The sequence below is a fragment of the Solea senegalensis genome, linkage group LG1, assembly GCF_019176455.1.
Source record: "Solea senegalensis isolate Sse05_10M linkage group LG1, IFAPA_SoseM_1, whole genome shotgun sequence".
Classification (NCBI taxonomy): Eukaryota; Metazoa; Chordata; class Actinopteri; order Pleuronectiformes; family Soleidae; genus Solea; species Solea senegalensis.
This window is the reverse complement of record NC_058021.1, coordinates 2,800,516-2,823,847: the sequence shown is the minus strand read 5'-3', so window position 1 is coordinate 2,823,847 and position 23,332 is coordinate 2,800,516. Positions and strand designations below refer to the sequence as shown.

Below are 23,332 nucleotides of genomic sequence, written 5' to 3'. Positions count from 1 at the left end.
GCGGATGCTCTGTGCTCACAGTGTCCAGCAGAGGGCAGCGTTACCTCGGCCTGTCGTGATGAAATGATCCGGTGGCTCTGTCATTAGATACTTGGTGTGATGGATAGATTTGTTTTTAACGTAGTTTTTAATGTAAATGTTTTGACCTTACAGTTTGTATATTATTAATGTTTTATTTATTTTAACTTTCTCACAAATTTAGATTTGTGTTTAAGTCGTAGTCATTGTCAGTCAGTCATCATCGCTTTATCCTCCACCAGAGGGTCGCGGGGGGTGCTGTGCCAATCTCAGCTACATCGGGCGATAGGCGGGGTACACCCTGGACAGTTCGCCAGTCCATCGCAGGGCCACACACAACTAGAGACAAACAACCATTCACTCTCACACTCACTCCTATGGTCAATTTAGAGTGTCCAATTTTACCTAATCCCCACATTGCATGTTTTTGGACTGTGGGAGGAAGCCGGAATACCCGGAGAGAACCCACGCACACACGGGGAGAACATGCAAACTCCATGCAGAAAGGCCCTTGTTCCAACCGGGGCTCGAACCCGGGTCTTCTCGCTGCAAGGCGAGAGTGCTAACCACTACACCACGTGTGGCGTCGTAGTCATTGTATTTGTATTTAAATATAATATGTACATACTGTCTATATGTATATATATATATATATATATATATATATATATATATATATATATATACATATATATATATATGTTCCAATTGAAGGGATCGTACTAGTGTACTCCTGTACTATGTGTATATACATATATATATACATATACTGTATATATGGTTCATTAATACATCTTCTGATGTATATATATATGTATATGTATACATGAATGCACATATGTGTATGTATAAACATACAGTATATATTAATGATTTGTAGACTGTAGAGATTTTCTGAATTACAGTACAAATGTTTATTTTAGTTGATAGTGATGCACTGCCATATAGACGTATGTCTGTGTTTGTGTTGTTGTCCTCACCCTCAGAGCAGCGTGGGCCGCTCCAGCCCTCACAGCACGTCCTCACTGTCTTATTCACTGTCTCATTCTCCATCTCTGGAGGCCTGAGGTAAACACACACACACACACATACACGTGAAAAGTTAAAATGTTGTATGAATACATTCAAACGTCTCCTGGCGTTGGTGCCAATCTCAGCTGACATAGGGCGAAAGTCATTGTCGCAGCCTGGAGAGCCCCCCTGCCCTCCACACACACACACACAAATACGCAAACAGAACAACTATACCAACCACGTGGCCTGCTCTTATGAAATAATAATAATGAATATAATAATAATACTAATAAAATGTGTCTAAATGTATAATCACCTGATTTTATGAACAGTTGTTTTTCATCAGCCCAGAATGACTCTTTTATATTTATATCAGTACATCAGTATATCAATATCTGTTTTTGCAATAAACTAAACATCTCTTAGAAAGTAAGTGTGAGGTGAAGAATATTCACTGTTACGTATCAACACAGCTATAAAGCTTTTTAAACTACACACGTTTACACAAACCAAAGCGACTAAACGTTTCACTCACTTGTACAAAAAGCAGGATGCCTTTGGCCCTTTCTGTTTGTAGTATAGTGCAATGCCGTCATCACCTCCATGTTTGACCCGCATCCTGTCCACATCAAGCCTCCAGCCCTGCGTGTTATACTGATACACCTCAGTACAGCTCACCTCCAGCTGCACACGTGGAGACAGGACTCGCTGCACTCTCTGCTCCACCACATGTTCACACCAGTGTCTGCAACATGACACACACATTTCATTTCCCTCACTAATAACGCTATGACACTAGTCCTAAAATATTATCAAAACTTTCTCTGCACAGAGTTTTTGCAAAAATAGCTGACGGCAAATCAAGAAAAAGCCTGATTTGTTTTAATAATGGATCCTTTCACCCCAACCTGTCATGGCAGATGCTGCTGCACATGTGTGAGTTTGGTTCTGTCAAAGATTTTCTGTTGTTGATTCTCTGCTCTCTATAATATTGTAAAGGTTTCTGTCTCACTATGTACAGAAACAGATAAATTTGTATACATGTAATTCAGCAGCATTTGCACATGATTCATAACCGCAGCTTTAACTGGTTATTGTTCTGTTATAGTCACTGTGACGTGAACACATGAATCCTACATGTTTTACATTCATCTCATTATTTTTTTCCTTTACCATATACTGTCAAAAAGAATGATACTCACCCCATTCCCATCACAGTGTGAAGTCCAAGCAGAGTCAGTAGAAGTGTCTCCATCGTCCTATTCTGAATATTTGTGATTCAAATTCCTGCCAATAAATAATCATAAGATAATCATCCATCCATTTTCTGCTTTCTTGCTTTATGTCCATTCAATATCATCAAAAACACTATGTATAAATTCTTTGTTTTATCTGCAGCTATAATTAAAGGTGTGCTTACCTCTGAAGTGCTTTTGTCAGCCTTTGGATTTTTTAATTCCCTGGCTTGTTAGTTAATCTTCATATATTTTTCGTCACTGTTCTTTATTATTAATATTCTTGATCTGTCCAGCAGCGTGCAGTGACATTATATCTTGCTCTATGAGAGGAGCAGGACCACAGAGCCATGGTTTTAAATGTGGGGGTTGACTCATGGGATGTACAGTAGCATCTGAACTTGCTTCCATTGGATGTTCAGTGGCAGTGGCACAGCTGGAAGGTCAGGCATTGGTCACCAGATCTGTGACGGACACATCCTTTAACTTCACCCAGTCAAACATTATAGGGCGCTGTAGGTGACTGTGGGGGAGCTGGAGCCTAAGCCACAGAATAAAGACGTGTTTGTCAGGGCCTAATCCCGTAAAGAGAGACTTTTCGGTAAGAACGACGGGGGCATTTATTCAATGAGGAGAGTCAACAGACTCTGAGGGGACTGAAGGCTTTCAGGCGCATCACCATCCCAAGTCCCACCTTCTGACCTCTTAGTGAGTTGGCTCAAACACAGCTGTCACCACAGAGACACTAATGCAAAAGAGGAAGAAGCTACTGTCATGAGAGTTTTGCTTGAATAGAAAATGTCCAAACGGACGTCTTTATTTTCCTCCATGTTTACCAAAGCCACTTGTTAAGAATAAATGGTTCTTCATTATCATTAATGGGAATACAGGCAAGATTCAGGTGCCTTTAAAACACAAACAAGGTTATTCCTGTATGAGCACAGTAAAGGTACAGCAGGCAGGATTTCATCAATTACCCCATAATAACCTTTCAGCAAAATGAAAATCAAAATAGTTGAGAGGAAATTGCACCTGAGAACCTTCACTGGGTTTCATTCACATTAAAACTACATCCATATTAGTCCATTTTAACACATCAATTCTAGCATGGAGTTTAACAGGTCCAAAGTGACAAGTCTAAAAGCATTGTTGTCTCGTGGACACTGGACAGTGAGGACCAAATCCTCCTTTCACACTTGTCCCTCTCGTCCAATAAAGACTCAAAAAACAAACAAGAACAAACCAAGACAAACAAATGCCTCTGGCTCTGTTTATGTGTATGAAAGCTGTGACTCAGTTATCCACACTCACTCTCTGACTGGTTCTAATCAGCTGTGAATGAAAACATAAATGCACCTGAATGGTCACATGTATGTTTTCAAACGTTGAGTCAGAATTCACTGCAGTATTAAACTGTAATGTTGTTGTTTCATGTTATGGTGGACTGTGATAAAGACAGCATTTTGATTATTAAGTAATGCACTGAAATGATTCTTCAGTATGGTTGGCATTATTTTATTTGTGCTCTTCATTGTGTTTGCAGTAATAGTCTTAATCGCTTTAATGTATATACTTTGGGAGTTGTTTGACTATGAATATTCATGTTAGAGATATTGTAGGCTGCAGTGGCATAGTGTGTAGATCTTGAGGCTTTTATTTTGAAGGGTAAACTGTGTGATGCATAGATCATTTAATCTGTGAAGCAATGAACAGTTGCCTTCTATTCAAATGACCAACGTTCTGTGTTAAAAGCATAGTTTTGTTATTAAATGTAGTATTGTGGCATTTTTCCAAGTTGTTTCAGTGTGTACGATATTATTTGTCAAAATACGATCACTTTAGAGTCACAGTACGATAATTTGGTGAGGCCACAACAATCCATGTACACACAACAATGAACATATGTCCCTTCTTCAGGTTTATGACACAATTTTACAAGTTACACATGGAACGACAGTTAGAGGACAGATGTTTACATCTTTACGCTTTAGATTCCAGTGTAGCACAGAGGAAGTGATTTATTTTAGTGGGGCGAGGTCTTTCAGCTGGAAGGTTGTGGGTTCAATTCTCGACTCAGCTGGTCTACACGACGATGTGTTCCGATGTGTTTGGCTTTGAGTGGCCATCAAGACTCGAAAAGTGACCATTTACCATTTATGTCCAGACAGACTTGGTGAAAATGACCGTTTTCAGAAGTGAACTTTAGTCTGATAAATGCTTTTTATCACAAATGTATTCACTTATTACAACAAACATCTGGTGTTTGTGTTGAAAGTGAAGAAATGGTTGTTTACAGTTTCAGAGATGAGCAGATGTTTGCTTTGTCACAGGATTTGTTTTTCTGGGCCTGAAAGTTCATCGGCTCATCATGACAACTCGTGAACGCTGACATTTTCTGCCGTTTGCACTTTTAAATGGATAAAAAAAACCTCTTCTGTGTTCTATTCAAAATATTCTTGCTTTACTGTGTGAAGGACCTGGTTGCCTGGGTAACCGTAGGCTTCCTGCATGTGCCTCGCTCAGAAGACATCCCCAACACAGCAACACCCGGCAACGCAGTGGCCTCTTCCTCCACCCTTTCACTGTCTTCACCATCATGATGTCTTCTATTAATAAGACATTATTTATCACCTCAGTGTTAACAAAAGAAATGCTTTGTCAACCCACAACCCCTTCATCATCAGGAATGGAACAGTGGAGAACATAGACCATTTCAGAAACCTTGGATTGGCTAGTTTTAGTTGTAATATTTAATATTAAATATGCATACATTAATCATTGCATTTGTCTGATTTAAAGATGTCAGCCCCCCACCCCCGTCCTGAAGGCCTCAAAATCTGACGCCAACGACTGCAACATACAATCATAACCCAACAACATGATTTTGAATACCTTATTCAAACTGAATTGATTGGGATAAATATAATTACATTAGTAAAAAGAGAGTGAAATATAATTTTAGTCATGGTTTATTCTGACTAAAATGTTCAGACATTTAGTGGACTAAAACTTGACTAGACAAAAAGAGTATGAATGTGACTAAAACTAATAAAAACTAAAATGACAGTTTGACACGAAGACTAAAACAAAAACAAAACATGTCGCCAAAAACAACACTACAATAAACTAAATAGCTAGCTAAGCCAGGGTTTGGGGCCAAACATGTCACTGGGCAGGGGGAAGGGGAGGAGGTGTGGACCCATATCAGGTCTCCGTGGCTGAGGTTTAGCAGCAGCAAACATCCAGGATGCAGGATGTTCTGTGTCTGCTCCACTGGGTCAACTCCTTTTCCTCAGCATGATCTGCTTGTACTCCTGCTGGGAATGTTTTTTCTGCCTTACTGAGCAAACAGCCTGATTCCAGGATCCACCCTCACAAACAGCTCAGATAGCACCCTGTGGTGCCGTCGCCCCTGGAAACCCGTTTTTGCGTACAATGTGACAGAATGTACGGAATTCAGCGAGCACCTGCTTTGTTGTCCTTTATGTTCCTAACACCAAACTGTTTGGATCATGACGTAGATTTTAGATATTCCTTGTATATGACCAGTGAACACGGGTCTGTGTCTGCTGACTTACTAATTATAACTTCCAAGGAGGTAAGGAGGTTGGGCGATGTTGCAGTGGGGAAAAAAAGGTTTGTGTGAAGGGTAAATAACGTGTTTTTTGGAATGAGGAAAAAGAATCCAGCCCGCAGCTGTCGTCACAGGTTCAGAATCCTCTTTATAGGTGAGTGCCAATGTTTTACAGGGCACTTAGTATGAGAGCTATGCATGAATGGGTGAATGGACAACGTTAGAGGGCAAGATAAAAAGACTGTGAATTGGGTAACAAGCATTCCTATAGCAAGTTCCATAGCAATCATGGTTTGGACATTACACTCTGAACAAAATGCACTTTGTTCATTCTGAGCTGGTGTTGCAAACACTCATGCTGCTATGTCCATTAATAATAAGGCTTTCTCTTTCAATGCACGGTGAATACATTACTACTGACAAACAATACTCGTTTATATTGATATTGTACCTTCATTTCACTGTCCATACAAACTATTGCTTTTCCATGTGTGCAGGACTGGAAATTCAAGTGTCATCATGTAATGGTGTACATATAAATTCCCCAACTTCAAAAACAAACTTACATAATGTTAATGTGGAAATAGAAGAGGTTAAAAGGTGATTGAAGTCTGTGTGGGAATGTAGATGGTGAGTTGTTGCCACCTAGTGGTTCCTGGCTGCTCAAAAGCATCAGTAACCAGGCAGAGCAGTCCGAGGAACAATTGACAGGAGCAGACACGGTGAAGTGGCACAGAGAGATATCAAGACACAAGTTAAAACAACTACACAGTTGTATGTGAAACAATACAGGAAGGATATACAGTGTGTTAAAATAAAATAGTGACCATAGTAGAAAAATGCCATTACAGACAAACACCCACCCACTCACACTCTCACACATACAGTTAATTTGAAGTGTCTTTACCTAATCCCCAATTATACATGTTTTGGACTGTGAGAAGAAGCCAGAAAATCTGGAGAAAACCCCCCCCACACACACACACACACAAAGGGAGAACTTGCCAACTCTACCAGAGAACATCATATCTGGTATTACCACCAGACGGCAGTGTTTGTCTGTCATATTGAGAGGATACTAGTGATGAATGTAAATGTGAGTCAGACTCAGAAACAACCCCATGTGACATTAAGAAAGAGGAAGAGTCGGGGGTGGAACCCTGGGTGTCCCTGACGCAGGATCTGTAGAAGATAGTGCTAATGATCAAACAGGAAGCTACGCTAAAACTCGATATGCAACTCATCATAGTGAGTGAGCTGGGAAACCAACTGAAAACCCACATCAAAAACGAATTCAATCTTACACAGGGTTTTTCCTTGTTTTTGCTCTTTTCTGTTGAAATACTGTAGAACATGTTGCCGGGTCATGATCAGCCATGCAGTTTTACTTTATGACTGTGATACTGGATCAAATCAACTCTTTCACACTTCAAATGTCTTGTAACAACTAATCCTAGCACAATATTATGTATGTCACATGAAATGTATAATCAGCTTCTTCTACCCGGGTAATGTAATTTTGTTTCTTATCTGTATGATTTGATAGATGTGCTTTCTTCAGAAGCTGCTTCTCCAACTTTGCCCCCTCCACGCATTTAAGCCGGTGTTCTGCTCCATGTTCCTCGGGTCCAGGCTCAGGGTTCACCATCAGAATCAATTCATACACACAAAAAAACACAACGTGCACACAGCAGCAGTTTTTCTCACTCTTTATTTTAGATCTGTACAGTATTTACCCTGTTTTTAATCTATAAAATGTGTTTTTAAGATGATGTGTATATGAAATATTTTTAAATGTTCTTAACTATTACCACCACATAGTCTGTGCAAATTATGAATTAAATCACATATCAAGCATGTTTGAGAATGATTAATTGAATTACTGTCTCTCAATAATTCAATAACATGTGTTTGAGCTCACAAAACCAACTCGTTTAGCTTTGTAACATTAGCTAGCATATAGCAATAGCACAGGCCATATATCAGTAACATGTTGTATGGCAATAGCCCAATTGCTAGCACATAGCACTAGTTCGTTTAGCACAGATAATTATCCAGAAATACAAAATTAGTTTTAAACATTTTCTCAGAAGCATAACAGCACATAATTATGATATTTATTATTATATATTTATTGAAATGAGTGAGTAATTAGCCGTGGTTCGCAGCCGCTAGCATGCTATGCTAAGCGCTAATGGTTACTACTCACCGGTGTTTTCTGTCGACAAAAACACAATAAAACGGCGATGTCCGTTTTACCGCTCAAGTGCGGATACCTTTCAGAATCAATAACTCAAAAGAAAATAAAGTTTTATCGACTCTTCATCTAATTATTAACATTAACTTGCTCTCTCTCGCTCTCAGCTGCTGTAGCGGGGAAAAAAAACAAAGGAACCATGACCGTGAGTAGCGCTTGTGTGTGACTAATGCGCACCCTGCTGGTGAACATAAGAAACTACAACAAAATACAAACTCGTTCTAACTGTACAGCTCAACATTGTTAAACTCCAAAGAAACTGTATGTGTAGCTTTGTTTGTAACTAAAGGACGTTACAAATGAAACTAGCTTTATTAAATGTCAGATCTCTGGCAGGAAAATCATTTTTAATCAGTGATTTATCATCAAGCATAATCTTGATTTTGGGTTTTTAACTGAAACTTGGGTAAACCAAGATAACGATGATGCAAATGTTCTTGTTGAGTCTATCCCTCCCAACTTCAGTTCTATGAGTGAAGTTAGAGTGCTTAAAAAAGGAGGAGTAACTCCCTGCAGTGCAAGAGTTTAGGTCCAGAATACATTTTTGACTTGCTGGCTCACGATGAACCACCACTAAGGTGATCTGGATCAGGTTTGTTCTGTGTCCCCAGAACCAGGACAACACATGGGGGAAACTGCCTTCAGTTGTTCCAAATATATGGAACAGACTCGCAGAAGAGTGTTTGTCTGCCATTTTAATTCATTCCTTTAAATCTAGTGTGAAAACCTGTTTGCCACTGCGTTTAAATAAAAATGAAATTATCATCACTGCAACTTTTAGTTTTTCAAATTTCTTACTTTTAACTCTCTATTTAAATGTTTTTAAATTATATCTTTAATGCTACTGCTGCTGTATTTCTTTCTTTTTCATTATGATAGTAATAATAATAATAATAATAATAATACATTTATTTGTTTAGTGCTTTCTTTTCTTGGGGAATGACATTATAATGTTCGTTTTATTTGATTTTGTAGAATCAACTAATACAGCGAACGTTATGGCAAAAGTTAGAAGTAGTAAAAATAGATGAAGTCAGTGGCTCGTATTTTGAAAGCCAGGTTGAAAGGAAGTGGTGCTATATAAGATTGGCTAATTGACTGTTTTGTATGAAGGAAAAAACGTCTTTTGTTTATAGCGAAACAGCATCTGGGAATTGTAAGTTTCACATCTTGTAAATTTGTTTTCAAAATTGTTTGCTCTGTAAAGTGTTTGACATGTTGTAATAATGGTTTTGCACATAATACAGTGTATTCACAAGTAAAACAAAGTAGAAATAAACAACACAATGAACATATTTACATTGACATACTGTGAAACACCACAGACAATGAAACAATGATTTTATTGCATACTGACAGTCACAGTCAAGACAATCATTCATTCCGTAGAAGCTTATTTGCATAGCAAGATGACATCGTTGATATTCCACAGGAATAAACAAGAGGAAGTCCAAAAAGAACTACATATCATACTGGTGAATACTGAGAGAATAGGATACAGAACAGAAAATAAAACTACATATATATATATATATACACACACAACACACAACACTGAATAAAAGATATGCTGTCTTACAATGGATCTCATTCAACATCTGTCCAGCAGTGTTGTCCATTTCAGGCTGAACTGCAAACATTAACTATAAGATGTCCTGACCTTTGTAAACGTTTTCATTCTGTCAGTGAACCGTGTCGCCTGCAGCTGTCCACTAATGTCAGTCCTGAACAATAAAGAGCCAGCATCGGTCTAATAAAGCAGACAGAAAGTAAATGATCACTTGTATATATATGACATATGTAGTCATATTTATATTAGCCATATTCTGCAGCAGGAGGCCCTGTCACCAGTTTACAGTAACCTGACAAAGCCCCCAGGTCAATGTACAAGGAGCCCTTTCTTCTCATGTGGCCAGAGTCCTCGGAGTACAGAGATAATTCTGCAGAAAAGAGAAGAAAAACAAACAATTTATATCTTATGTAAGAAAACAAGAGCTTGCCAACAAGTGCAATCGTGTGTTTTTCCTGCAACAAAGTCCTTACCCTGTGTGGTGTCGTGGTGCTGACTTTGTTGGCGTAAAATTATGTGGTTAGCTTCTTCCATTGCTGAGTCGAGGCTCCAGCAGCGTGGCTGATCTTCCCTGGGCGGGTTGATGGCCTCGTCCTTCAGCAGCTCTGACGCCGTGCTCCGCAGAGCCGGGTTCCTCTCCAGGGCTCGCATCAGGAAGGAACGCATGGCCTGGGTGCACTCCTCTGATATGTCCTCCATAGGTGGTGCCTGCTTGTGTATCTGTTGGAGACAGACAAGGCAAAAAAACAAACTGTGAAGGCATCCAAACAGCAAGCAGAAGAACCGGCTGCAAAGAACTGGCGGTTTGCTTGTGGTGAAATGGAATGAGGAAAAGAAGCAAAGCTCAGGCTGTAAATGTGAGTTAACCTATGTCACATTACTTCTCCATGACAGCAGTTTCGAGAGGAAGTGAGTAAAGATCGAAATCAAAAGAGCTGACGAGCAACATCAAAAACAGAAACAGGACTTTGTGACCACACACCACCCATGGGTTAGGGTTTCCATGGAATGGAAAACCTTTAATAGAAAGAGGAGTGATGACTTAATGGGTCACACTTTATGAGAGCTCGTGTTAATCATGTTAATCTCACATCTCGTGTGTCACAGTTCCCACCCTCAGTTTATACGACTTAGACTTTAAGAAGTCAGGACACAGAAGAACAGGGTGGAATCCAGACCAGTTTATGTTTTTGTTTTACAATGACACAGAATGTAAGACTTGTATATACTGGAGTTAAAGGACGTTAACCAGCCGCACGCTACACTGGAAACCGCCTCATACAAACAAGCTGAAAGGTGACAAATACAAAACTATATTCATCCCAACTAAGAAGGAAAGATGGTTTATACACAGAGCACATTCTAGAAGTGGACCAACGTCACAACAACACAGGTTTCATTTGGCTGCACAATTCCCTTATTAAAAATAAATGCTGTGATCTAGCACTGAAAACAGTGTTGTAAGATATCTGTTCATAAATGAACAGAGCAGATTTCGCCACTGAGGACCATGAATGTTGTAACAACTGTTACAACATCTGGGGACCAGGACACTTCTTACCACAGAACAGAACAATACTCACAATGTAGAGGTAGGACGGGTAGGCGGTGCGAGGGTATCTGCGGACCCAGGGCGGGCTGCCAGTCTGCATGTGAATGATGGTGGTGCCCAGGCTGTAGATGTCTGTCTTTGTGTCATGACCTCGACACAGAACCACCTCTGGACTCATATACATCTAAGTGACAGAAGGATCACATTATTACAAGTAGATATGATGCAGCTGCAGGGGATAATGCCAAGAAATAAGGTCAAACCACAAACAGAAAACAACAAACCAACTGTCAGACCCATGTTGTGTGTTTGTTAGGAAAGGGCAGTGCAGATGGCATTTGAAGTGTTAAAGAGTTCATCTCACTCTGCTGGAAATTCCAGTCTACTCTCCCACATTAGCATAAGCCTGAGTCCAGTTTACTAACTCTGTCTATCTTCCTATTACTGCTGGCTGTCTGCCCTGCTGGGACTTTCCAGCAGCCAGGCCCTGAGAGGCCCAGGGTCACGTACACTGACACATAAACACATGGGAAAAAACCAGGAAGACACATGGTGGGAGAAATCTCTAGGATTAGCCCAAACGCTCCCCTCTGCTGCTGCACAATCAGTCAATGAGAGCACATTCACTGAAGCTCGATATAAACTACAGTATATAACCTACAGTATATAATTTACAGTATATGACCTACAGTGTATAACCTACAATATATAACTTACAGTGTATGACCTACAGTATATAACTTACAGTATATAACCTCTTACAGGAACAGACAGGGAGAGAGAGAGAGAGATGTGCGGACAGGTATAGATAGTAATTTGGGCTGCATCTCTCAGGAAGTCTTCCCTCGTCATAATTCTAGAGAAACACCACACTTTCTATTGCACACGTACACACATACACACACAGCCATGGAAAAACAAGTATTTAATAGGTCAGCTCTGTGGCTCAGTGCCTCACCTCTGTTCCTCTCAAGTCTCTGGGAATGTAAATATCCTCCGTCATCTGCACTGTCAGGCCAAAATCCACCAGCACTGCCTTGTTTGACATCAGGACGATGTTACTGGCTGAAAGAGGAAAAAGAAAACAATGACATTCCACAGACGCGGACGTGTTTGACTGCTGTTGCTTCGGTATGCACGCTAGAAGCTGTTTACTTTGAACTCTGTGGAGGACGTGAAGTGAGTCACCAATGACCAATAATAGAGCATTAACAGGTTCATCCACAGGTGCGTTTCCAGGGACCTGAGGGGCCCAACATCAAACACAAGCAGCCCCTCCCCTTTGTTCTCTTTCTTTGGCTCTCTAATTCATAACTGGGATTCAGGTGTCAAACATTGTTGCGCTGAAATGACTTTGCTTTTAGCAGCAACTTAGCGACATGAAGACTCATTATGTTCTTGTTGTTGTCGCCTCCTGAAAATAGTTGTCAGAACAAATATCACAGCCACTGTATTTCATAACCCGTTCCTCTGTGCTATGGCCTTCCCTACAGTGTTGCTCCTCTCTGAGGCTTAATTACATGTCATCATCACAGGCAGGAAACTGTTCCAACCACAGCAGCACCCCACATGTTAACTCTGTGTTAGCATGAGGAACAGACGACTGTGGAGAAAGCTTTGATCCCAGCAGCATCACTGTGGTATCAAACCTCAGCTTACAGAAGACAGACAGGTGGAGACCTGTCTGTCTTCTTCTCCTCCACTCATTAGTCATTAGTTCCACAGTAATCACGTCATTTCCTGCTTAAAAACCATTAGCAGTGTTGGATTATCTATACTGACATCCTCCCTATCCTCCCTGACGTCACCTTTTCTTTGTGTCACTCTTACGTTTGATGTCGTGGTGGATGACGTTATGCGAGTGCAAGTATTCCAGGCCGCGCAGGACCTGCTTGGTCACCCAGATGATCTCGAACTCCCTCATGGGTCCACAGCTGTCCAGCTTCTCCAGCACCGAGCCGCCCTCTCCGGCCTCCATGAACAGATGGACACTTTGGTCCCACAGGAGGGCGCCGTAGAGCTCAGCAATGTTCTTGTGACGGAAGCGAGCCTGGAACTCTACATCAGCCGCTTTGAAGTTCTCCATGGGGATCTGTGAGGTGTTGATGGTGATAAATAAATCATTACAAACTTAAAGGAATAGCTCACCTTTACACAGTGTTGGCCACAGATGAGACGATCAGTGCTACTGTCATATCTGACTGTTTAATTTCACTTTACTTTAAAATCCACACGAAAGCCTCTGGCTACACTTTGATCTTCATACACATGAGAAGGATATTAGTGGAAGAAGAACTTAAAACTGTGAGCAGGGGAAACTGAAACAGTCTGGCTCGACCAAAAGATAAAGAGAACCGAATTCTACTCATATGCCTAAAGCTTAAAAATAAAGTAGTCATATCTGGTCTGATTTCAGAAAGATGAAAACAACAATTTGTGCTTTTATGGGAAAGTTGATTTGTGTTTCCTCACATTCAAGATTATGAAAAGTATTTTTCAGAGATGATTAACTAAGAGAGACTCATTTGATCAGATAAGTGCCAGTAAACCTTCTCCTGTGTGCTGATAACAGAATGTACAACACACACTGTGTCAACATAGATTTGTGACGTAGATTTGTGACTACGCTGAAAAAAAACAAACATTGGAAAGAAGAGGCAATGTTTGAGTTCCATTTCCATTCTTGCATTGATCTTGGCCCATTTTGAAAATGGTTCTTCTTTCAAAAACACTTCCTCTTTTGCTTCAATAGAAAACAAATGTCACGCTGACATCAGGAGTCATTGTACAAACACACTAACGGCTTCTCGCAGAACAAATCATACTTGACACCAGACTCAGACTTTCTGAGAAGTCACCACGCAATCAGTTACTCAGCAGCACTCACCAGTTTGCATGCCATTCTCTTCCTGGTGGTGGTGTCCTGAGCCAAGTGGACTTTCCCAAACGAGCCCTTGGGCACGAGGCCAGACCCACGACTCTTGTAGGTCAGTTTCCATGGGAACAGCAGCACGTCCATGTTGATCTGGTAGCGGCCTTTTTTTATAGCCATGTCCTTCTGTAGTGTAAATAAAATTAAAATAAATAAATAAATCAAACAGCAAACACAGTAAAAAGACAGACAGTCACAAGACAGATGCTCACCTTACTCAACAGGACGCCCATCTCCTGAGGCAGGTGCTGCAGGGCTGCCGTCTGCATGTTGGACAGCAGGTTGACAAAGGACAGGAGGTCCGTCACTGTCCCGTACCGCACACCACCAGCTCCTTCAGAAGAATCCTTATACTCAGAGGCCGAGCTCACAGACTCCCCTGCCTCCTCATTCTCATCCATCTCCTCCTGCGAGAGACCTTCCTCTTCAAAAGATAAGCCTCCTTCCTCCTCCTCCTCCTCGAGTTTATACAGAGTCTCTGCAGCAGTGATGAAGTCCTCAATACTCATGTGAGCCAAGAGCATTTCTATTCCATTATTGTATTTGTAATCCATCTTGATGCGTGACCTCTTCTGCTCAATCTGAAACAAACACCGGAGTTTAGTTTGTTGGCATTTTAAAAAGATGTCGTTGAAAAAGGAGCAGCAACAACAATGATGTTGAAAGTGAAGATAGAGCGCACTACGCACTCACATCAGTGACAGTTCACTGAAGCATGCAAAGCTTTGCTTCAGCTGATCTGGTGTGTACCTGGGAGGGGCTTAGTGTGTAAGTGGGAGGGGTTTAGTCCAGTGTTTTCCTCGCAGTCAGGGGAGTTTCACAGTAAGGCTGGGAAGCCCCTGAAGAATGCTTGGCCATTAAAATAAACACAAGTAATGCACACAAAGAATAGAAAACAAACAAACTAAATGTTTTTCGTTAGCTTTAGATTATTCATGCAAATCACAAACTTTAACCTAATGCTTTTAATACAACGGACCTAAACCCCATGTTAAAATGAACACGTTCAATTTAAGTGTATATGCAAGAATCTATCTATCTATCTGTTTTATATCAATTATTACAAAATAGTATAGCTATTATTCAGCTTTTGTTTTAGATTTCAGCTCACATCATGTTTGAAAACGTCAAATGATGATCGTGAATAAAACTGCAGCACTTACCAATAACCAGGAGGTTAACGGGACTCGTGTCTCTTCATCGTGTGTCTCCAGCGTCCAGCACCGACTGTCTGAGGGACAAAGACACGAAAACTGCTTTAAGAAGGAAGTAAACACGGGAAGTGAAGCGCCGCAACAGCAGCAGCAGCAGCGGCGGCGGAAGAGGCGGAGCAGAGCGCAAGAGAGGACAGAGGACATAGACGAGAGGAGACGAGGACAGGAGAGGAGGAGATAGAGGATAGGAGACAACAGCAGCCAAGGCTTTTTCGTTTTCCTCTTCTCTTCTGTTTGACTCATGGAAAACAAATTCCCCGTGGTCTAAGTTCCGAGGAACGAGGTGTTTTTCCTGCACTGAAAAACACCTTCTACACGTAAAAGGTGTTCGAATTATTTTTGCAATGATATGTCATGAATCAGTCCAGTTAAAAGAGGAACACCATACGTAACTTATGTAACTATTTCATATTCACAAATGCACACAAAGCTTATTTATCGAGCTTTCACACCAATTACCGCTCATTCATTTAGACGCCCGTATTAACTGGCCCCTCTCGCTTGCCGTAGACAGAGCCACGCGCGCATGCGCTGTTCGCCTCGTTCCAAACAGCAATGGCGGCGTCCTGGTTCGCCGTGTTCAGGTTGCGTATGAGAGGAAAGAGTGTCGTGGTCCGACACCAAGTCCTAAACCAGGTCCACAACCACACGAGTGTCGGAACACACGTCGGGGCTTCGCAGGTCCAGGCGGCTCCTGATCACCACAGTGGTTAGTATGGAATTATCACGGAAAGCTAACGAGTTAGCCTAGCTCCTGTGTACAGACGACCGCTGTCTGTCTGTCAGTGAGTCTGTCTGTCTGTCTGTCTGTCTGTCAAAACTTCGTTCAGAAACATTTCTATTTGTCATGTAATTGAACTGTTGCTATTAAAAATGTAAAAGCCAAACACAGGAAATGTGGCGTCAGTGACGTATGTTCATATATGTGTGTATGGGAAATGAGTGCTTCACATGGGACTGTGTTGTTTTTGTTGTTGTGTCCGTGAAAGTGACGGTTCTTACTATGAAATGTGGGGTTGTTTCCGGTAATGAATGAGTCATTGGATACAATAGATATTTTTCCAGGAGCTAACGTTACAACATAGGTCTGGTAATATATTATTTCAATATCGTTAAATGAGAGATGGGACATACCTACCAGTACCAATGCAGTCATTTTAGACCATTTTTGAACGTATGAAGCTGTATTCAAATGTGTATTTCATTGGGACACAAGTCTAAAAACTAAAAACAGAGATATGATGTATTAATAAGCCACACCCTTTAACTCTACTGCAAAGTATGGTTTGACAAGTCACGGGGAATACTTCTTCTTCCATTTCTCTTGTAAGAGTTGAATATTTTGGTTGTTTTTTTTGTTAGATGAGAAGGAAAATGAGCGACGGAGGCTGCTACATGTTGTTCAGGCAGAGAGACAAGAACAAGCAGAGAGATCCGTCCTCATCAGCTGCCACGCCACAAACAGTGAGAAGAAGTTCCTCAAGCACTTGTCAAAATATGGAGACATCAAGAAACACTTTTTCTACCAAAGTTTTGTAAGTGGAAAAACTGAGCGCATCAGATTTTGTGGTGCACACACACACAAAAATCCTGATCGTGTCAGGATTCACTTTTAAATAAAGTACTGTGTCTGTCGTTCTCCAGGGTTTGTATGCTGTAGTTGAGTATTCGAGCCAGGAGAGTGTCGCCTCCTTACTTGAACACGCTGCCATACCCACTGTCAACCATGAGTCCATGGTGCCTTTTAAATCCAGACTGCTGTCACTGAGGAGCCTCGCCTCAGTGGGATCAGCGGACCAGCAGTCAGGCCAACATTGCCAACCACAAACCAGCCCTCCCATCAGCGAGCTCATACAGAGACTGTCCAGAGAGGAGAGTGTGAGTATGGCTTCACACCCACAACATCAAATCCACTGACTCCACTAGGACTGCAACTAACAATTCATTCTTTGGTCCAAAATAACTTCAGTTTTCAATAATTTCAAAATAACTAGCTATTTTAATTATAAAAAAAACACTTAAACCAATTTGTTATTGTGTTTTAACAATTGTCGATTTAATTGTTGCAGCCAAAGTATACAACTTGCGTTAAAAGCCTCTAATGCTGTGTTTTCATAATGGTACAGTTTGGTTTGGAATGATAAAGTCGCGGGTCACGAACCGTACCTTTTACTTGGCCAGTGGTTTGAGGGCTGTGCCCGATGGCCACGTGGCAGCACGCTGTCTCGGTGCAATGCCGACTGAAGACGTCACTGAGCCAAAAGACAACAACAAGACAAAGTTAAGCTTTGTATGAGAACAGACTGCAGGCGTTTGCCTCGACTTCCATGGGATAGTTACACCCGTCGTTGTTCTGTGGCTGAATAGAGTCTTTACCGTACCATTTCACTGTGGTACTCCAAAGGAAAAGGGTGCCAAACAATGGATGAGTTGGAGCTGGTTATTTTGGTACAGTACCAAACCAAACTGTTCCACCGGGTGGAAACGACGATGTGTGAACCATGGCCTGTCTTCTTATTTCCCCTCAGATAGACCAACAGATCACTGCCCTGACAGAAGCCTACCAGCTGACAGAGGAGAACATCAGGCTGCGATTTCTTGTCTGCTCTCTGCTCAAGGACATTGCGGCTGCTTATTTCCCAGAATGCACCATCAGGCCATTTGGCTCATCAGTGAATGGCTTTGGGAAGCTCGGCTGTGACCTGGACATGTTTTTGGACCTGGATGGCATTAGTGGAAGAAATGTTAAGATGGTAAGAACGGCACTAATACACCAACTATTAAACCTTCAAGTCCAAGTGCAATGTGGGGGAAATTTAATCATTTGAAAGTTAAGTTAAATTATTGTTTAGGTAGGTGCACATTTTCTATTATTGTTATTTTAGTGTAATTCTGTACAAAAGAACATTTGATAGGGATCCATGGTTGCATCTTTTTCTTCTTCTATATTTTTTAAATATAATTAATTAATATTACAATTTATACAGTGGAAGTCATTCAGAATGTTAGTAAAAAGTCAAATCTTTTAAGGCAGTATATTATAACAATAATAATACTTATAAATCAATCATACTGCAACCATTTTATTAGTCCAATCCCACAATAATAGATAAATCATAATAATATAACACATGAACAGTCACAGTGGATTGTAAGTTAGTTCTCTGTAGTTCAGAGTTACAGTAAACACGTGAACTCTTTGTTTTCAGCCCAGATCAGGTCTCTCCCTCGAGTACCACATGAAGAGTGCCAACTCGGAGCGCGCCGTCACTCAGAGCATCCTGTCCGTCATCGGGGAGTGTGTGGACAAGTTTGGGCCTGGGTGTGTGGGGGTGCAGAAGATTCTCAACGCCCGATGTCCACTTGTCCGTTTCGCCCATCAACCCTCTGGTTTTCAGTGTGACCTCACGGCCAATAACAGGTTTTCCCCCCTAAGCACATGTTGAGACTTTTAACTCTTCACCGCATCAAAAGTGAACGAGACGTTGTTTTACGTAAAGGGTCTTGTGTTGAAATGTCACTCTGAGTTGTTCATAGCCAGCTCTCCAGCTTCACAGAAACTGGTGAAAGCTGCTGTGGCCAAACAGAAACTAAACTCTGATGTCTGCACGCTGGCCACAGTGAAACTGAACACGAGCAAGAATCAGGGCTTGTCTGTGTGTGTGTGTGTGTGTGTTTGTTTCACTTCTTACAAACACAGTTGTATACACACCTGCTAACGTACAGGAAACCAACCGTGGCAGTTTATAAGGAAATGGTTGTGGGTGAATGTAAGGGGGGACTTTTCTTAGATGTTGCTCTGAGCTCTTTCCTGTGTGACAAACACACAGAAAAGACTGCCCTCTAGTGGTGGTTTCCATGTGAGGTCAGTGAAACTCACAGCCATATTCAACATTATCACCACTGCTTATGAATGAAGTTAAATAAATAAATGAGTTATTTTTCAGTCCCACAGGGGAAATTCCTTCTGTGCATTTATCTCATCTACTAGAAACCTTCCTTGAATTACGAGCAGTGGGGGTTAGCGTTAGCTAGCGTTCCATCATTGGTCCATCAGAGAACTTATGGGCCTTCATATACCAGAAAAGATGCAATTCCTCTCCTTAAGCTTTCATTTTAAACTATAAAATGCTCTAACTGTAATCCCATGTGTTCTCCACAGGGTGGCGATGAAAAGCACAGAGCTGCTCTATCTGTATGGAGAGCTGGACCCGCGGGTGCGGAGCCTGGTGTTCGGCGTGCGCTGCTGGGCCCAAGCTCACAGCGTCACCAGCAGAATTCCTGGGGCGTGGATCACTAACTTCTCCCTCACTGTGATGGTGCTGTTCTTCCTGCAGAGGAGGAGTCCACCCATCATCCCCACACTGGACCACCTCAGAGACCTGGCAGGTACTGCCCACTGGACCCAGCTGGTCACATTCATACGTTCACCAACAGTAAATACTACTATTCTATATCACACTTACAAACAACAGAGAGCTTACACTTCACTCATTTAACTGATTATTAAAGGAAATGCTGATAAAGAATTCATGAATGTTACTGTTCACGTAAAAAACACCCCAACATATTACAGAGGAAGAGCTTATTTCATCATGTGTTCACCACAGTTGTGACTGGGTGAAACATGTTCAGATGTTGTTGCAATAAAAACTTAACGACATGTTTTTCTTTAGTATATGAAGAGATTATGTGATTGTCCAGCTTCCTAAATGTAAAAGGGTTTGCTCCTCCCTCCGTGCCAGCAAGTCCAGAAATAAAGAAATCTTTACGTTAGCAGCATCACCATCCACTGTAGCATTCCCTGCTTTAGAGTCCAATTTATTACATTCCCTTTAAAACCTTGTATAAATCCATATAGGGTTTGAGTTTTCTGGTTAATATCAACCGAACACTTGGAGCAGTGTTTTATGGTCATCGACTGTCACGCACAGACGCTCACCTGAATAGTTTGCCCGCTCTTCTCCCACAAGGTCCCGCGGACAAGAGCGTGATCGAAGATAACGACTGCACATTTGTCAGCGACTTCAGTAAGATCCACATCCACAGGAACACTGCAGCACTGGGTGAGCTCACGGCTACAGAGCTACAGTTCACGTTAATGTTTTTAACTACATTTCTGTGATCAGCTGTTCATGCTAACACAACTTCTCTTCCCCACTTTCAGGGCAGCTGCTGTGTGAGTTCTTTGACTTCTACGCCTCCTTTGCTTTCAACAAGATGTCCATAAACATCAGAAAGGTATAAAGTCATTATTCCTGTCTATATAGTTGCATAGAACTACATACTTGTATGTACAGTATATTAGGGTGAGATGAAATAGTTGTACATGTTTGAACACACTGTGTAGGAACAGCAACATTCACATAATTAAAAAATAAAAGTCTTGTGTCTAAGTGAAGTAATGAGTCAAATGTCATTAGATTAGAGAGAACAGTCTAAATGTGCCACTAAACCCTTATCATACATCATTTCTCATCATGTGACCTAAATCAAAAGTATAAACCTTAATATTAGTCCAGTTTGTCTCTCGCTCTGCCAACTAGAGGGAAGACTCTGCCCCAGATTCAGCAGCAAAGAGTTAAAACCACAAGCAACAAAAACATAAAGTACACACAGCCCTGGGCTTCTGCTGCTTCTTACAAATTCACCTTTCTCTCCCCCTCTCTCTCCAGGGCAAAGAGCAGAACAAACCAGAGGTCGTCCCCCTGCACATCCAGAACCCGTTTGAAACCTCTCTGAATATCAGCAAGAACGTCAACAGTACGCAGCTGGAGCGCTTCGTGGCGCTGTGTCGGGAGAGCGTCTGGATACTACAACAGAGTGCGACCAACTCACCCAGTGGTGAAAGTGGAGCCACGCCATGGGGACTAGCTGCTCTCCTCCAGCCTTTACAGGTCCCTGGGAACAAAGGTCGCAAAAGGAGGAGTCGAGAGCCGGCCAGTGAAAGAATTAAGAGTTTGTTAGAATCTCTAAAGATTAAGAATCAGTCGTAGATGAGCAAAGACTCCACCAGAACCTCTGCAGCGGTTACATCTGCTCGAATGTAATACCCAACATGACCACCGGAGGCTGATACTGAGTCTTGTTTGTACATACATGGGACTTGACTGTAGACTTCTACTCTGTTGTAATTAAACAAAATACTGTGGAAACAGATGCTTATGTGAGAGACTGAAGTGATGTTTACTGAACTCCTTTGAAACTTACACTTTAAAGTCCTGAGCCCAGGTTCACTGGTGCTCTCCTTTCACAGCATTCGGCGTGGACGTGTCCCCACAAATTTTCTGAGAAAGTCAGATTGTCCTTACGACGTAGACAGGGCTGTGTGTGTGTGTGAGTGAAAGTGAGCATCAGTGAACGCATCACAGCCGAGCACAAACATCACTGAGTCACAGAGGAGACGAGAGAGCTGACACTAAACCTACGTCCTCGTCTACAATAACAATCCGAGCCAATTATGGATATACAGTTTACCCTGTAAGATTACACCGCAGCCACCCGAGGTGGTCTACTGGAGCAATTGTGAAAGTTTCTGTAAATACTATTCACATACACGCCCACTTTCATACACACAGACCAGAACTCCCCTTTAAGCAAAATCTTGGAATTTTGTTATTTTGGGAAAAAAGCTGGTTTAATTAAAATAAATCTGAATTCATCAGAAAATAATGTTAATTAGTTAAATATAAAATGCTATAATAAAGGTTTTTTTTTTTAGACTAATTGAGTATTTGATTAAAGTGATTACAGGACAAAGTTTATTCAGTTTACCACAGCATGTAAAGTGAATCAGCTGCTGTCGCGTCATCACATTAACATTTGTTATAGCAGCTTAAGTGTTTTAGCTGACAGGCTAATGGTAATAACGGTACATGATCACATGACTTGCACAGTTGTCATCAGTGAGGCTTTTCAGGCTAAAATACTAAATACAGTTTGAAGTTGAGCTGTTCTGTTTAAGCATGTGTTTATCTGCTGGACACTGTCTTATATACAGCTGCAGTCAGAAGACAGAGAGGGACAGACACATGGACGTCAGTAATGTTTGTCTTTAATAAGACAGAGAGCCGCTGCTGTGTGTTTTCGGAGAGTGGGTCAGGACCCACTGAAAACCCACTGCTTTTACTTCACATGATTATTAGGGTTCGAGCACAAAGTGCGTAGAACACTATTGAAACTATAAGAGTTGTTCTTTTTCCTCCAAATGAATCACGTTTTTGAAGCCCTGAACATACCCCAAAACTCAACAATTTTGGTCTATTAGCGGTTCAGGGAATGTGTGTCCAAAAATGAAAGTGGGCGGGGCTAAAAACTGACACAAAAAACTTGTATTAGGTCATCTGCTGTCAGGTTTAACGTACATGAACGAAACTTGGTACACACGTTAATGAGGTGGGGACGGTCAAAGAAGTGGACGACGATTCGTCCTACAGCTTTCATGTGATCACCTTCAAACTTGGTGTGGTCACTGTGGACAAGTTCAGGAGCTTACGAAGTTTATGGTTAGTAAAAATGTCACATGGCGTACGAGAACGGGGGCGGCAAAGTTGGTGAAAATTTCAAATTTCTTGAAACACACAACAAAAGTTTTATAACGTCATAATGGAAGGTCCGATCTCAACCAAACTTGCGATGATCGATGATGGGCCAGTGCTGAAAATGTCTACGTAAAAACTGTCAAGTTTGAAAACATCGCCTCCTGGTGGTGGCAGAACATAAACAAAAAAAAAGTTACTTTACAATTTCGGAAATAACTTTTACACAGATTATCAAAATTGGTGAAAACACTCAAAACAGATGATGCATACTGAATATGATGGCAGTCCGCCCCTGAAGCTGCCTGTATGCTCACTTTGAAAATTGCGCCCCCTGGTGACGGCAGACAGAATTACACTTACAGTTTTAGATGGGCTCTGACAGGGATTGTTGTATCCACCTGAAACTTGATATGAGACCCCAGACC

At 41.4% G+C, this 23,332-nt stretch overlaps 3 protein-coding genes across 4 annotated transcripts in view; 1 reads left to right on the top strand and 2 right to left on the bottom strand.

Annotated features, from left to right (window-relative positions):
• sspo (SCO-spondin) overlaps nt 1-2,287 on the bottom strand; it is a 66,289-nt gene extending 64,002 nt beyond the window's left edge. Inside the window, exons 1-3 of the mRNA XM_044045410.1 lie at nt 2,235-2,287; nt 1,568-1,777; nt 999-1,081 (exon numbers count right to left, since the gene is read on the bottom strand). Of these exons, the coding sequence (XP_043901345.1) occupies nt 999-1,081; nt 1,568-1,777; nt 2,235-2,287 (346 nt within the window). The remainder of the gene's footprint in view (nt 1-998; nt 1,082-1,567; nt 1,778-2,234) is intronic.
• A 7,135-nt stretch (nt 2,288-9,422) lies between these two features.
• On the bottom strand, nt 9,423-15,437 carry map3k8 (mitogen-activated protein kinase kinase kinase 8). Of its 2 annotated transcripts, XM_044039565.1 has the most exons (9): nt 15,316-15,437; nt 14,903-14,991; nt 14,365-14,733; nt 14,108-14,278; nt 13,051-13,312; nt 12,179-12,285; nt 11,252-11,404; nt 10,142-10,388; nt 9,423-10,038 (listed from the first exon to the last, which is right to left on the bottom strand). In XM_044039565.1, the coding sequence occupies exons 3-9, from the start codon at nt 14,704-14,706 to the stop codon at nt 9,914-9,916; spliced, it is 1,407 nt and encodes a 468-aa protein (XP_043895500.1). In that variant the 5' UTR covers nt 14,707-14,733; nt 14,903-14,991; nt 15,316-15,437; the 3' UTR covers nt 9,423-9,913. The 2 variants fall into 2 exon arrangements, with proteins under 2 accessions (XP_043895500.1, XP_043895489.1); XM_044039554.1 differs by lacking the exon at nt 14,903-14,991.
• Nucleotides 15,438-15,876: 439 nt separating this feature from the next.
• Nucleotides 15,877-21,526, top strand: LOC122778021 (mitochondrial poly(A) polymerase). Its single transcript, XM_044039542.1, has 9 exons — nt 15,877-16,075; nt 16,729-16,901; nt 17,011-17,244; nt 17,895-18,119; nt 18,576-18,787; nt 19,529-19,755; nt 20,340-20,432; nt 20,534-20,607; nt 21,042-21,526. The coding sequence occupies exons 1-9, from the start codon at nt 15,922-15,924 to the stop codon at nt 21,360-21,362; spliced, it is 1,713 nt and encodes a 570-aa protein (XP_043895477.1). The 5' UTR covers nt 15,877-15,921; the 3' UTR covers nt 21,363-21,526.
• The last annotated feature ends 1,806 nt before the right edge of the window (nt 21,527-23,332 follow it).

Bases quoted from the DNA above. Each gene is read 5' to 3' on its own strand.
- LOC122778021 (XM_044039542.1), top strand. From the start codon at position 15,922: ATGGCGGCGTCCTGGTTCGCCGTGTTCAGGTTGCGTATGAGAGGAAAG. The intron at 16,902-17,010 runs GTAAGTGGAAAA...GTCGTTCTCCAG, and splicing joins ACTTTTTCTACCAAAGTTTT to GGTTTGTATGCTGTAGTTGA. The intron at 17,245-17,894 runs GTGAGTATGGCT...ATTTCCCCTCAG, and splicing joins GACTGTCCAGAGAGGAGAGT to ATAGACCAACAGATCACTGC.
- map3k8 (XM_044039565.1), bottom strand. From the start codon at position 14,706: ATGGATTACAAATACAATAATGGAATAGAAATGCTCTTGGCTCACATG. The intron at 13,313-14,107 runs GTGAGTGCTGCT...AACACCTCACAG, and splicing joins AGAGAATGGCATGCAAACTG to ATCCCCATGGAGAACTTCAA. The intron at 10,389-11,251 runs GTGAGTATTGTT...TGTCTCCAACAG, and splicing joins ACCCGTCCTACCTCTACATT to ATACACAAGCAGGCACCACC.